Source organism: Fringilla coelebs, assembly GCF_963513975.1.
Source record: "Fringilla coelebs genome assembly, chromosome: 6".
Taxonomy (NCBI): domain Eukaryota; kingdom Metazoa; phylum Chordata; class Aves; order Passeriformes; family Fringillidae; genus Fringilla; species Fringilla coelebs.
Window position 1 is genome coordinate 38,758,605 of NC_140034.1, and position 14,441 is coordinate 38,773,045.

The 14,441-nt window shown below is 48.4% G+C and overlaps 1 protein-coding gene across 1 annotated transcript in view; it reads left to right on the forward strand.

Moving 5' to 3' along the window:
• Positions 1 to 1,382: 1,382 nt before the first annotated feature.
• Positions 1,383 to 14,441, forward strand: part of CREB3L1 (cAMP responsive element binding protein 3 like 1) — a gene marked incomplete at its 5' end in the record, with an annotated part of 43,061 nt that continues 30,002 nt past the window's right edge. Inside the window, one exon of the mRNA XM_084208074.1 lies at positions 1,383 to 1,490. Coding sequence (XP_084064200.1) covers positions 1,383 to 1,490 — 108 coding nt within the window. The remainder of the gene's footprint in view (positions 1,491 to 14,441) is intronic.

A 14,441-nucleotide genomic window follows, 5' to 3' on the forward strand; every position in this document is an offset into this window, starting at 1 on the left:
TCTTGCTGAAGGGTCTGGACGAATTTCTTCTTCCCATCTTAGAGTGGCAAAGGTTTTTGCATTTCCCCCTTTAAACCCACTGGCATCCACATTAACAAAGAAGTTTCTTTACCATTGAGGAAGTAAGAACAGCATTATTTTCTCAGCACAACTCCATCCTGGTTGAATTTATGCCTCTGACCTTTTACCCAAAGGCTCTTTACACTTGACTGAAACATAAGGTAAAAGTAAATGCAACTGAAAGAGCTCATTGTGTGTGTAAGTATAAAGGCTTTTGTGTGCAGGATGTGGCTGCTTGTGCAACCACTAGCCAAGGAGCACCTTGGATTGTGCTGTTAGTTCTGACAGCCATGGAGAATGTGGAGCAAGAACCTGGATGGATGGAAACTGTGTGCCCACTTCAAGCACAGGCTCAAGCCAGCTTCAAATCAGCACTTCTTTGCCAGAACCCTCACCGCTGACAACTTCTGGCCAGGTTTCCCCCAGGAGAGATGCAGTGCTATCTTTGGGGTTTTTTTCTCCAGATGCCTGTGACCAAGAAAGCCCCTCCTTGGAGCTGGGACTCCAGTCTATTCTCTGTGGAGCCATGGAAATAGGGACAGATTAATAAAACACCAGGGCTTCTTCAACGGGATTATTATAAGTGGTTTTCTTGAGTGTTGGTTGGAGTAATGATCAGAGAGGACAGGGATCCATAATCCTATTTATCTGAAACCATATAATCTTCCTGAAGCTCTTTAACAGTGCCCAGCTCTTTAATTACAGAGCAGCCACATGTGCTGCTGCAGCCAGGCCTACCTGCAAGCCCTCTGCGGGGAGTGGGGGCAAGGAAACCTCCCTGCCGGCTGCTCTTCAGGCTCCGACCCCGCGCTTTGCCGGCGCTGCTCCCCGAGAGATGCAGAGGAGCCACCAAAGTCGGCCGGCCGGCCGGCTGGCAGGCTGCTGAAAGGAGAGTTTGTTCAGTTCGTCAAACTGACACGGCTCTGCCGGGGACCAGCAGCGCCCTCGGGTCCCTGCGCAGCGCCGGGAGGAGCACGGGGGCCCCGGGCAGCCACCGACCTCGCCCCGCCCGGCGGTGCGGGGGCTGCCCAGGAGGCGGGGGCGCTGCCTCGAGGGGGTGTCTGCGCGGGAAGTCCCGCCCCGGCGGCTCCCGGAGAGCGGCGGGGGCGTGCCGCGGCCGCCCGCCGGCCCCTCAGCAGCGGGGCACTGACAGCCGCCCTGAGCGGCACCGGCGCGGCGCTCCCCTCCCGTGCCCGCCCGGCGGTCGCTGCCGCCCCACCGCCCATGGGCCGCCGCCGCCGGGGGGCGGGCGGGAGCGTGCGGCCGCAGTGAGCCCGGCCGGCCGAGCGCGGGGGCGGCCGAGCCCCGGCGCCGCGGGCACCATGGACAGTATCCTGGAGCCCTTCCCCGCCGAGCGGCTCTTCCCCGCCGCCGGCACCGGCTTCCTCGACTTCGGCGACTTCAGCGAGGCGGACTTTCTCAGCAATGTGGTAAGGGACCGCCGGCAGCACCCCCGTTCCCGGCCCCGGCAGCGGCGACGGGATCCGGCGGCGGGCTCTCCTCGGTCCCCGCCCTGCCCCGGGGTGCCCGGGAGATGCAGGTAGCCGGGTACCCACTGTCGCACACGGCCCCGCTGCACTAGGCCGTCCGCTGTTACCCCGAGGAGACCCCGCCGGGGAATCTCAGGGCTGTTGTACACTATGGTGTATGTGCCTGATGGCTGGGTAGAAGTGTGCGGTGCCAGGCGGGGAATGTGCGACCTGCCGTGTGTGAGCTCCGGCAGCACCGGAGGCACGGCCGGTTGCTGTCGGGAGGGCTTTGGGCTCAGCGCCTCCTCTCTCCTTTGCCTGTAACTTTTCCTCAGAGTGGCATTTAGGGAGACGAAGCATCTACCGCTTGGCGCTTTGGCTGGACTGATTTACTTTGGAGAGAAGGGTGAGGGGGAAGAGTGACTCGGGAGGAAAATGTGTTGCCAGTCTCAGGGAACCAAAGGGGCATTGTTCACCTCTAGGGAAACTGCCCAGTTTCTCCCAGGAGTCAGGCGAGTTCTCAGTCCAGTAGCTCTCCCTGAGAACACACACAGACTCTTTGCTGTAGAGCCCGAGCTCTCCATGGGAGTTTCCATGGGATCCTGCAGCCCCTCTGCCCGGCAGGACCCAGCCCTGAGGCAGAAGTGGGAAGAGCCCCACCCCAGAGGTGGTTGGGAGCGAGGGTATCCGGCGCTGGGCAGCAGAGCACTCCCTGGACGCAAGGCTCCGCTGGCCTCTGAGCGGCTGCAGCCGTGGGACAGTGTGCCTGCCCCGGCCAGAGATCTGAGCAATGGCTTGTTACTCTCCTTTCACAGTACTGGCACCTCCCGTGTTCCCGGTGTAGCACTTTGAGCGTCCCTGAGGGCTACCCTTGCAGGGGGAGCAGGGAACAGGGAGAGGGTGAATCCTCTGATGAATCCACTTCTGCTTTGCTACACAAAAGATATTTAAAGCCTTTTATGTTGCCTCCTTTGTAAGGAAGACGGTAGAGATGCAGAATTTGCATCAATATTAAATGCACTGCACCAAGCAGAGGCACACAGGGTCTGGGAAAGAGATTATGGAGGCAGCCCCATCCCTCAGAGATCTTGCCAGCTCCTAGTTTCCGAGACTGCACTGTGCCTCGAGGACTGGTTCCACTGGGCTCTACCAGCAGAGAGGCAGCAGAGTCTGCAGTGTTCAGGGAGACCTTCCTATGGCACATCACCCCAAGACTGAGCACTTGCCTCTCCTGCTCATATCTGAAAGACCTGTTGTTAGGAGTTTTGTGCTTTCCCTAATTCTGGACACATCAAGTGTGGATGAAGCTATGCTGATAGGAAGTGCTTTATGCAAAGACCATTTATTCCTTTACAGAAATGAAAATAGTTATGTATTGGCACCAGTCCTTCTACCAGGTGCAATATGGGCTGTGGTCAGAAGTCAGGGAACCCCTAACCAATACAGGTGGTATCTTTTTATAGCTAAACACAACTTCTGCCTTCTCAAGCAGACCCTGTGAAAAAGAAGCTTTTGTGTAAGAGTGCCATCTGGTGCCACCTGACAGGACAGTGTGTTTAAAGTGGTGGCTGTGGGCAGACTGGCTCTGTCCTACCTCATTTAAATGGCTTTTCTGCTTGGAGAGCTGCTTCTGGAAGCAGCTTGCCCTTGTCTTCTCATTTAACTATGTTGCAGTGACTCAGGCACCGTTGTGCTCAGCTGACAGCAGAAAGGCGCTTTTTAAAAGGCTTTTTTTCCCCTATGGTTTTTTTTCCCAACTGCCAGCGCCACAAACTTCTGCTGGAGTGAGAGAGTCAAGCTGAAACCTTCTCGTCCTGCAGATGATACATATAAGAGATTCTGTAGCCACTTCTCGCCTACCAAATCTGTTGGTGATACAAGAGCCAGAACATAATACATCAGCCTCTTTGTTCTCACTCTGCATGACAATGGGAAGGATGGAAGAAATACACTTGGATTTTCTTACTAAATCCAGCAAATCTCCTGGGATCTTGCAATGTGTGGAGAAGTTCTTTTGACATAGAACTGTGCAAAACATCACCGTGCACAATAGGCACAAAATTGCCAGTGCCTTTGCTTCAAAGATGGGCAAACTTTTCCAGATATTGTTCAGCAGGCATTTTTCTTAAAACAGGCCGGGAATTTCAGCCATAAAATGTCAGTATGAAATTTTCATGAGTATGATTTCCTCTTTTCAGAAAGGAAGCAGAAAGAAAAGATGGATGAACCTTACTGCAGTGTCTGTGCTCCTTTGGGGCAAGAATTGCATGTGTCTAAACTACTCTCTTTTCCACAACCTTGGCAGTCCTAATGAGTCATCTTGGTCTTTAAAAAATGGTTCTCTGTATTGTTCATCTGAAGCTGTGACAAATAATTAATTAAGGCATGTCTGTAGATGCATCTTCAGAAAGATCTGTGTGCTTGCAACAGAAAAAAAACCCAAAAAACTGAATGTGCAAGAGCTGCCTTTCGGAGACATCTGCCCAGGTTGTAGGAATAGGTTGACAGAAACCTCATGAAATTCAGCAAGAACAAACCCCAAGTCCTGCCCCTGGAGTGGATAGATGGATGGATGGATGGATGGATGGATGGATGGATGGATGGATGGACGGACGGACGGACTGACCCACCAGGAGTCATGGAGCACTGATGTGGCCCCAGTAGCAAAGGCAGCTAGGAGCAGGAGTGACCTGGTAGATAGACACAGGGAAGTGATTATTCCCTTTTTCTTGAAAATCATAAAACGGTATCTCAAATACAGTGTCCGGTTTTGGGCTGCCTGATAGCAGAAAGACATGGATAAATCTGAGTGCATGAAGGGGGATGTCACCAAGTATCTGGGAGATGGAGAATTTTTTCTGTGAGGAGTAGCTGAGGGAGTTGGACTTTCTTAGCTGGAGAAGAGACAGCTCCAGGAGGACCTAGCAGAAGCCTACAGCTGAGAAAGTTACTGAGAAGATGGAGCCAGGCTCTTTCATAAGTGCATGGCAGGAGGATGAGTGGTCATAAACTGGAACAGGGAAGGTTTACACTGGGTTTAAGGAATCAATTTATCACTGTGAGGATTTTGAGTTTTTTTTTGAAAATCGTATGGAGAGTGGTGTCTGCTTAATTGGAGGGGAAATCTCCAAAGGACACGAAGTGCCTTTCTTCACTTAGCTTTTGCTAACCAGACTTACACAGGATGGCTTCTAACAGCGCTGTCAATCTCCTTTTGCTCTAGGGGCCACATACTGCTCTTGAACTTAGGCTCTCCTTTTTCTCCCAGAAGGACCTATCATATATAAAGCTAATCCTTCATGCAGTGCCTGTTTATCAGTTACACCCATTTGTGTCCTGTCCAGTCCAGCATATCTGATCATTTCTGCAAGCAACCATCTATTTGCTTAACGTCTATTACAACTGCACTCAGAGAACTCTTACTTTCTTGTTCAGCTCTTATCAGTGCTGTGAAACTCTTCAATAGACTTATCTCTTGACTCAGATTCACCACTGTTTCACTGGGTTTGTGACACTCGTGTCAGAAGGAAACCACAATAAACCAACCAAACAGGAGTCATGTGCTTCTTTTTAGCCCAGTACCCCAGTGGGTTTGTTTCTTACCTCTGCTTCTGTGTTTTATAGTGCAAAAAAACACCTTCAAAGATGACTTGAGATATTTATGTAAACACAGCTTTGACTCCATGCTTTTCAAAGCATATACTTTACCTCATTCAAGAGACATCAAGGCAAGAAGATTATGCCTGCATGCTCACTCAGGTCTCCACAGTTAGAAGCTGCAGAATGGCTGTTCAGGCTGTCTCAGGAGTGCTAACCCAGCTTCTCTGGGGAATGCACACTAATGCACTCTTTCACTTTGTGATCCTGTATGCCCAGGCAATGTGATAAATGGCATTTTCTGGAGCCTACAAAGGGACAGTAGAATGGGAGAAGAACTGCCTATCTCTGTGGGGTTGCTCCTTGAGTGCAAACTGGGTGTTGGGCTTACTGTGTGCTCTTTCCTATAGTATTGTCCTGGCCTTTCCTATAATATTGTCCTCCTCCAGGAGGAGGAGAGTGGCAGGACTGTACATAGTGAGTAGGCTGAGAGTGATACTGGTGCAACTCATAGGGGAAGCTTCCCCTGAAGATGAAGAGAGGCTATTCACCATGGATGGCTGTCACTCTCACAGGAAGCCTGTACACACTTTTATTCCTCTTATGCCTACTACAGGGACATAAATAGCACTTAAGTGGTGCTTAAGTGTTGGACTGACCTTTGGTCTGAGCGAGTTTCATGCTCTGTAGACTCCCTCTCACCATCTCAGTGCACAGTGAGGATGGAGAGCGCAGGCAGATTTTAAGTCACCCACTTCAAATCCCTTACAGTTGCTAGAAAAGGGAGCTCTGTTGTAATAGGAGTCTGGGTCTCCAGGACTGATGGAGACTAATCTCTTGTGGGGACACATGCAGCAAGCATTTTGGCCCTCTAGTCCTGTGCCTGGTAAAATTTGGTCAGTAACACATTTATGATTAGTCTGCCAAGTACTGGATATGGAAAGGCTATTTTCTTTATATTTTTCTTGGAACTCACCAACCAGATTCTTGTAGGATCTGGAACGCAGATACAGAGACCTGATGGGGCCATCAGATCTGGCCTGATGGAAATTAATCCAAAGATAATAGTTCCTATATCCTTCTATTAGATTAGTCTCTTTGGATCCATCTCATGGTTTCTACACTTCGTGGCCCTGCTGCTCCTTACTATCTCATGATGGGACTTACACTTGCAGAAGGGCTAGTAGCAGGATGAAACCAGAGCTGGAACAAGGGTCCATAGATCTCTGGATCTGGGTCTCTGAGCATCATCACTGTAGAGTCACCACCAGGAAAAATTTTTCCCTTTTGATAAAGAAGAGGGGAAGAGACTTTAACTTCTTGAATTTGGAAGACTCTAGGTAAATACTCTAGGTAAACTCTAGGTAAATACTTAATCCAGAGACTGTGGATCATCTGTATGTCCTGTCTGCCAGGAAACTGATAAACATTTGGGATACTCTTCCTAAATAAACACATCCATTTGTTGGACAACTGCCTGCATGTGCTGGGAACCCATTGTCCTAAATTATCATCTCAGCCAAAGTAAGAGAACCCATTAACTGTGCTCTTGGGCCAGAACTTGGAGAGAGGCTGCAACTTAGAGCAGGAGTGCAGGAAGGCATGTGTCCAAAACAGGGTTAAACAGTAGAGACAGAGCCATCATCTTCGTGGGGAGAAGCAGGAAGGTCTTTGTTGAAGTGCTTGCAGAGTAAACAAAGGGAGGGTTTGGCAGGAGGTGGAAGTACATCTGTGCACACAGTCCACTCCCACTGAGGGATCAGCACCAGCTGGGAGATGCTGGAGTTGTGTACTGCTCAGTCCATGTCTGCCAGGTGATCCTCATCCCCTGTGCATAAGGCAGCCGTTCTATGCTGCCACCACCACTTTCAGAGAGGGATAAACCTGAGGTCTCATTTTATAGATCAGACTGCAGAAACTTCTAAGACTGGCCCACTGTACCTTCTCTTGGTACCAGTACAAGTGGACAAGCTTGTACTGTATGGTGGCTTCAGAAGCCACCCATAATGTGTGGTAACTTCTGAATTTAATGAAATGTGTTGTGTTCGTTGATGGAAAATGTCTTCTGCTGCTCAGGAGCTCATCTGGTACTGCACTGGTCCTATCCTGCGCTGCTCTGGTCTCATCCATGACTGGTGCTGTATTGGTCCCATTGGTGCTGCACTGTTCTTGCCTGAAATGGAGCTGTCTCTGGTAGAGCAGGGATTAGGAAAGAAGAGCATTTTCTGAAGCAACCCCTTGAAGGGGAATTTAGAATTAGGGACATAATTCTTCACAGCCACAGTTGTAGCTGCACTATTTAAAATATGGCCAGGCTGACACCTCTGTGACTTACTGCTGTGTTTCCTCAGAGAAAAGTTATTCCTCTGCATGCTCCCTTTTTTCCTCAGCATTTCTCCATAGGTTTTAAGGTAGTATTTAATTAGCATTTAATAATTACTTATTTACTATTGAAAGAATTTTCAGTGTTAAAGGAAGCAAATGAAAATGCTTAACTCCCTGGAGTTGTCTTTGGGATGGCCACATGGCAGATCTTCTGCACATAACCACAGGCAGGACTGTGTCCTTGATACAGCAGTTTGTTTCTCAAGACTCACTTGTTCCAGTGCATTTCAAGGAAGGGATGAGTCAACCCACTAAAGCTTAGGCATCCTTGTCCTGTTGTGGACAGTCCAGTGTAGGAAACCAGATGGCTCACAAAAGCCAGTTGGTGACTCTCCTTACTGCAGTTACAGGAAAACAGATAGGGCACCAGCAAAGAAGCAAACCATTATAGTTCTCCTAAGAAATGCTCAAAACCTGCCTCTTGGCCTAATTTGGCTGAGAGCTTTCCCTGGGGAATTCCAGATCTGTGCAGCAAGGTACTTTACAAGCAACCTTGTGGCGAGCATTGTTCTTCTTCAGGAGACATGTCTGCTGCAGGAGCCAAACGTGTTAGGTCCTCAATTCCAAGCCAGTCTTAGTCCTCGGATTACTACGTCCTACCAATCCCAGCTTTCGCCAGGGACTGTATTTTCACATCTGAACTGCTGAGACTTCATGTCTCCACATGGGAGATGAGAAGTAAGAACAAAGGTGGAACCAAAGCCATCTTTCTTGGCTGTCTCTCTATGCTGGCACCATCTTTTTCCTGCTGCAGCAGGTGACTTCTGTGCTAGTGACCTCAGTGTAGTTTGGTATCCCCTGACTGAAATAATTGATCCAGTTTTCAGCCAGGCACTAGGACAGAGTGGGTGCTTACATGGAGCTCGTCTCTTACTTTTTGCTGTATCTGGAGCTCAACTTGTGTTGTAAGTTGTTAGATGTTTCCTTGGGTTGGTGTCTGCATGTTTTGCAACGTTCCTCAGAGCAGAAATAGCTGAAAGGTTGTGAAGAGCCAAGGGCATGGCCAAAAGTGGCAAGCAACTGCAAGTAGCATGCTGAAAGGTAGGCTCTGTCTTTCAACCCAGTTGTTCCCCATGTCTGCCATGCAGTGTTTACATCTATCCAACTTATTTCCAGCTGCTCAAGAAAACAAATTTTACTTCTGCTTTCCTGTACAGTTACATCATTCAAAGTTTTCCTTTCCTGTAGTTTCCTGAACTGGCCCAAACACTGCAGCCTTATCCTCTCAACCTCCCCTTTCTGACTTCTTTATCCACCTTCTTTTCTCTTTCTTTGTATCTCTCCTTTCACTCTTATTTTCTTAAACCTGTCCGGGGCTTTCTGCCTTTGAAATCACATGGTGCTGCTCCGGTCTGGTCTGTATCCAAGTGATAATTGTCTTACACTTACCTTGACGCATTGATCAGCCAGAACAAGGTATCATGAAAGTTAGAAGTGCACGTATCCATACTCTTTCAGTTCTTTCTTTCTTGTCCTATTTTATCTTCTCACTTTCTAAGACTGGAGAAATTCCCTATAAAGCACTGTGCAAGACTATACTCCCTGAAACTACTACATAATCTAAACCAGTACTAAAGTAATTAGTACCATCTTTAGAGCTCAAAGGTGATGCCTTATGTGAGGTCATTTATTACAATCACTGTCCAGGCTGTTCCAGAGGAAACTCACCCCTGACTACCTCAGCAAAGTTGCTTTTGGCTTCTTTACACTGTGACTTTGTCTTGATTAGGAAAAATGTTCATTTAGGTCAGTCTGGCTGACCCGATTAGCAAAGCCTGCTCAAAATGCAGTTAGCATTTTTCCTAGAATAGATGCAAAACATAATGCTTTCAGCTGAGCAATTTGTGCTAGGAGTTCCCCTGCAACAGGAATGTCAGGGATCCCTTGGGAGAAACCTGGCAGCTAAGGCTGGAGGAGTACTACAACTTGGGCCTGACACCAGCTGTGTTACACAGGAGGGAACTGGATGCTACATTGGTTGTGGACATTCCTATTGGATTGTCAGCATTCCTCCTGCAGGTGAGCTTTGTTAGATCAAAGCCCAAACAACATCCTCCACGTTGGCTCCCCACCACGGTGTCATGGGGTCACTGGCATCTCCTTTGGATGGCATGGCACATCCAGGGGGAGCACTGCAGCTCAAGAATAATCTCTGCTATTCAATGCGCAGGGGCTCTACCGTGAGAACCTGCTCTGGCTCTGCAATATTTGCAGCCCTCTCACTACTTGGAGGAGAGCTTTCCCCTCTAGAAGGGAAAAAGGTAGAGGGAGACCAGGATGAAGAAGAGGACTCAGTTCCAGAGCCTCAAGAGTTAATTGTTGCATGTCAGAGCAGCTTGGTGTTAAATGAGTCTGCTAAATTCATGACAGTTGAAGGAAGGAGCTGGGCAGGTGCTTTTGGCTAAGTTCACTGGTGTCCTGGGGGGAGGGACTGCAAGCCAGGCAGCTCAGGGAGGAGGAAACCAACTCTGACATTTGTAAAGACTGTTGATGGAAGGTTTCTTTCAAAGACTTTTCAGTCTCTCAATCTGAGAGCTCTTTGCCCAGGGAGTGCTGGAAATGTGGCTCTTCTTTCCAATCAAATGTGGCAGACTCTCACAGTTGATGAGGTGCTGTTGAGCCACAAATACTGAATTGCCAATTGAATGATGTTGGGTTTGTTTTTGTTGTGTTTCTCTGTCTTTATGGACAGTGCTGCAGTGAGGTTGTTGGGAATGGGAGAACTGTATTTTAGTCCTGGCTCTGCCAGTTTCTTAGTGTGTGATCCTCAGGGTGTCTCTTGCAGTGAGGCAGTTTTCGCTCACTATAAAAAAAGTGGACATCCTTATTTCTGCTGAAAAGGAGCAGTGTCACCAATGGGTGAAGCAGATTAACAAAAATTAAGACTGGAGTGGGGTTTTGCTAGTAAGTATCTGCCAGGAAAGGTCCATAGGAGCTATTACTTTGCTTCCCTAGTTGGACTCTTTTTCAATGACTTTGCAGCTACACATGATATTTGTCACTTTTTCAGTTTGGCTGATCTATTCTCCACTGATATCCCAGCTATCCTTCACCCCTCTCCTGTTCCTTATCCCTGTGGACTGCACGTGTCTCTATCTGACCTCAGATACTTCGAGCTAATCCAGAGTAATCTTTCTGTGTCAGTATGAATGACTGCGTTGGTCAGCATCAGGATTTTAACTAAAGTACTTTTGGCCCATGCTGCTACTGACCTGACCATTCTGGGCCTTACTGAAAACCAAACAATTTGTGCTTTATAAATCTAGTGAATGGGCTGTACTCATACCTCATCCTCCACTGTACAACCAGATCCTGGCTCAGGCACAAAACTTAACTTCTCCGTCAGTTTGGTGCAACTTGCTGAGAGCACCCTGTTTTATTTTTGCCCAAAACTGCTGCATGGTCAGTGCTGGGCTGAGTTCTCAGGCTCCTGAACTATTTCTCTGCTGGTTTGTAAATGAGAAGGAGGTAACAAGCTCCTTCTCATAAAACACCAGAATATCATGGCTTTATCAGTCCCTAGCATGATATTCAAGACCCATCCCTCCTGCTGCTCAGCACTTTTTTGCACTTTCCCTTTCTTTGGAAGGGCCTTTTCTTCACAGTAACTCTGTCTGCTCTGTTGTAAAGTTAAGATCACCATCATCCATTGGGAAGAGTGATGCAGAGGTTGCTTTTTCATCCTCTGATCCTTCTTCTGCTCTTCAGGTTTTGTCAAATATAGTTGGCAGTGGTCCAGCAGCTGGATTAGCAGTAATTAATGAGCAAATGGCTTGCAGCCCTTTTTCAGACCTGGCAAAGCACATGTCTTTCACTTTGTTCTTACATGGCTTTCAGCTCTTTTTTGTCATGCTGGGAGAGAGCAGAGTAGCAGCAGATGCTGCTCTGGTCAATACTGGGGAGTGAACAGAGGCTGCTATGCTCTTTTCTTTGCTGCTAATTAGTACCTGGGTGGTAGGTAGACGCTGCTAGCTAGGACAGCAAAACTGTTTTCTTCCTTCCCTTGTAGCTGCAGCCACAGCAAACAGTCAGTGGCAGCTGTAAGCAGCTGGGGTGAGCTGCAGCAGAGCAGGAGTAATGCTGATTTCTTAATTTTCCTGCATGCTTCAGGCTCCAGGCAAACAGCCCTTACAACCTCCTCCTTTGTGACCTGGATCTGAAGTCCCAGGTGAGGTGAAGGCACACATCACTACCTGTGTCAAGCCCAACAGCCACACAGTGTGGTGAGGTCACCCAGCACCTTTGATGCCTACAAGTGCCAGAGACCCATGTCCAGAGCAGTTGCCCATCCCCTGGTCTCAGATGCCTCTCTGATATTTGATGAAATACGCAGAGTTGTCAGAGGATTTATTTACTTATTCTGTGAAAGAGTGAAGGATGCCAGAAGGGATGGAAAATAGGGAAAGAAAGAGGGAAAAAAAAGCAAAGATGAGAGAGGTAGCTATGCAGTTAGCATTCCTGAGCCATCTGGACCTGTTGGCATGGCACCATCTGGATAGGCTCACGTGTTCATCCACAGCATGATGTAATCTTCATTGTCCAGCATTTGATTTTTCTCCTTGTGCTGGATGGCCTCATATCTAGGGCATGTCTGGAGCGGGCATTTTGATTTCCTGTTGCTATTTGTGGACTTTTCCTGGCCGATCCTCAAGCTCAGGCAGTTTGCATTCCTCAAGCAGAAGCAGCAATGCCACCCTGCCAGCAGGAGCGGAGGCCAGCTGCAGCCAGCCTGCCAGCCCAGGAGAGGCAGCTCTGCACGTGGAACCGGCTGTGGTTTGCACCGTGCTGCAGCTGGAGAGAGACTGACACCCCTGCCTGGTGCTTGGACCACGGTGGCTGAGCTCTGGAGTCAGTTCAGCCTTCAACACCAGCACAGAGAGGGACCACTGTTCTCAGATGCTCCCGGGCTTTCCTGCCCTGCTGGATTTTGCAGCAGAACAGGAGGAAGGAGAGTTTTACTTGACTCAAGACCTATTCCTCCCTTCAATAGATGTGAGTAAAAAGCAACTGATGATCTCAGTCCCTCTTCTTTACAAATACCTGCTTCAGGGAACACCAGGGCTCTTGACTGCCAGGTGGGCAGGTGGGCTTCCCAGCATATAGGAAGGAAGGCTGGGGAGGATCTGGTCTGACATTGCCAAGCACCCACTCTTGATAGTGGAAGGCCTGTCATCCCTTTCCCTCCATCACTTAGTGCCATTTGCAGGAGGCAGTGCAGTCCAGTTGGAAGGATTTACTCAGGTTCCCACCATGTTCTGTGGGAGACTGCCATACCTCACCAAGACCAGTCATCTCTTTTTTTCTTGTATCCTTCCTAGCACATGAAATGAAGAAGATTTGTATGTCTGCCTCCATAAGAGCGCGGTTTGAAGGTCTTTTAAGTCACAGAAGGCACACAAGAACAAAACAGCCTTCTTTACTACCTAAACTCAATGTGTAGAGGGGCAAACAGTCAAGGCATAGATCCCCTCCTGCTTTCAGAATCAGAGCAATTCCCACCCTCCTGCATAGTTGGTAAAGTCTGAGATACTCAGAGGAAGAAGATGGGATTTCTCTACCATGTACCACTGCTGCAAGCAAACCCCAAACCCAGCAATATGAGGGCCTGCTTCAGATTATACCATTCTCCACTCTGACTCAAGATGTGGGTAGCTGTGTGATGATACATTAGGCAACAGTTTGACCTGAGCATCCAGTACTCCCTCCCTTACAATGCCTCATCCTGCCCACATGCCTCCCTTAGCTTTGTTTCCTCCAGGGGCTTGGGAATGGGAAAATTGAGTGCAGTGACCCCCAGGGAGCGAAATTATTTTCAGTGGAGAATCCTACTGCCTGGTTCAGAAGTCATCCTGTTTGCATGTGAAGAGAGCAGGGCTTTGCTTTCATAATAACCCAGGGACAGCCTGTCCACCAGGGATGGACTCCCTGGAACCACAGAACTGAGCTTTTCCACCCAGCTCAGCTCTGTTGAGTGAGAGAGTAGCTTTGGAAAACGATCGCTTCTTTTTAAACCAATTGGCAAAACTCTTGCATCTCTCCTGGGAGCAGGCCAGGGATTCTGAGTCATTGCTTGAGTGGGTTGTGGCCAAGGTAGTCGTACCCAAGATATTAAGTGAGAGAGGAGAGATCCACCCAGGAGTGCCAGCAGAAAGAGAAATAGTCATGACCATAATGAATAATAATATAATGATGAAAATATTCAGAAATGCACTGCCCACTCCAAAAATAAAGTTTGAGGACAACTCAAATGTTGTAAAGAAAAGAGAGGAAAGAGTCGAGAAAGACCGCCAAAGCCTGCATGTCAGCTGCAATGCAAGGAGTCCCATCCAGCTGGCCTGGGTTCAAAGAGCTCCTATTGTCCAACAGCATTTCCAAGACACCATTCAAAACTTTCAGAAAATAAACCCAAGATGCAGGGTGAGATTTATAACACAATAAAGGCAAGCCAGATGTGTGCACCCTTTCGGAGAGAGACGGGAGGAAGATGAAGGAGGAGTGAAGCAGAGGGGTATCAAGCAGCAGAGGCATGAGGGAAGAGGTTGTCAGGCCTGATGCTGTGAGGATCCGGGCAGGAGCAGGGGACTGGATCTTTGTTGAGACACATATTGGGCACTTGTGAAATGTTTCCTGTTTATCGAGAACACTATACTTGGGAAAATTCACCTAGCATCAAGGCTAGGTGTTAAGGAACAAAGAGGGAAGATCTCACTGATGCTTTTTTTTATCTCACTGATGTTTTTTTCTTTCTTTTGTTGCACATAAAACCATGATGGATACTGAAAGGTTGCTTCTTGTGCTGAATTGTATATCTGCAAAATAAGGCCCTGTCTGAAAGAATGTCCAGAAGCCAAAACCACTGTAGATTTTGTCTTGATTTTCTGAGGCTCACACAGTCTTAATTATTGCTTTGCAGTGCTGGCCACCATGGCA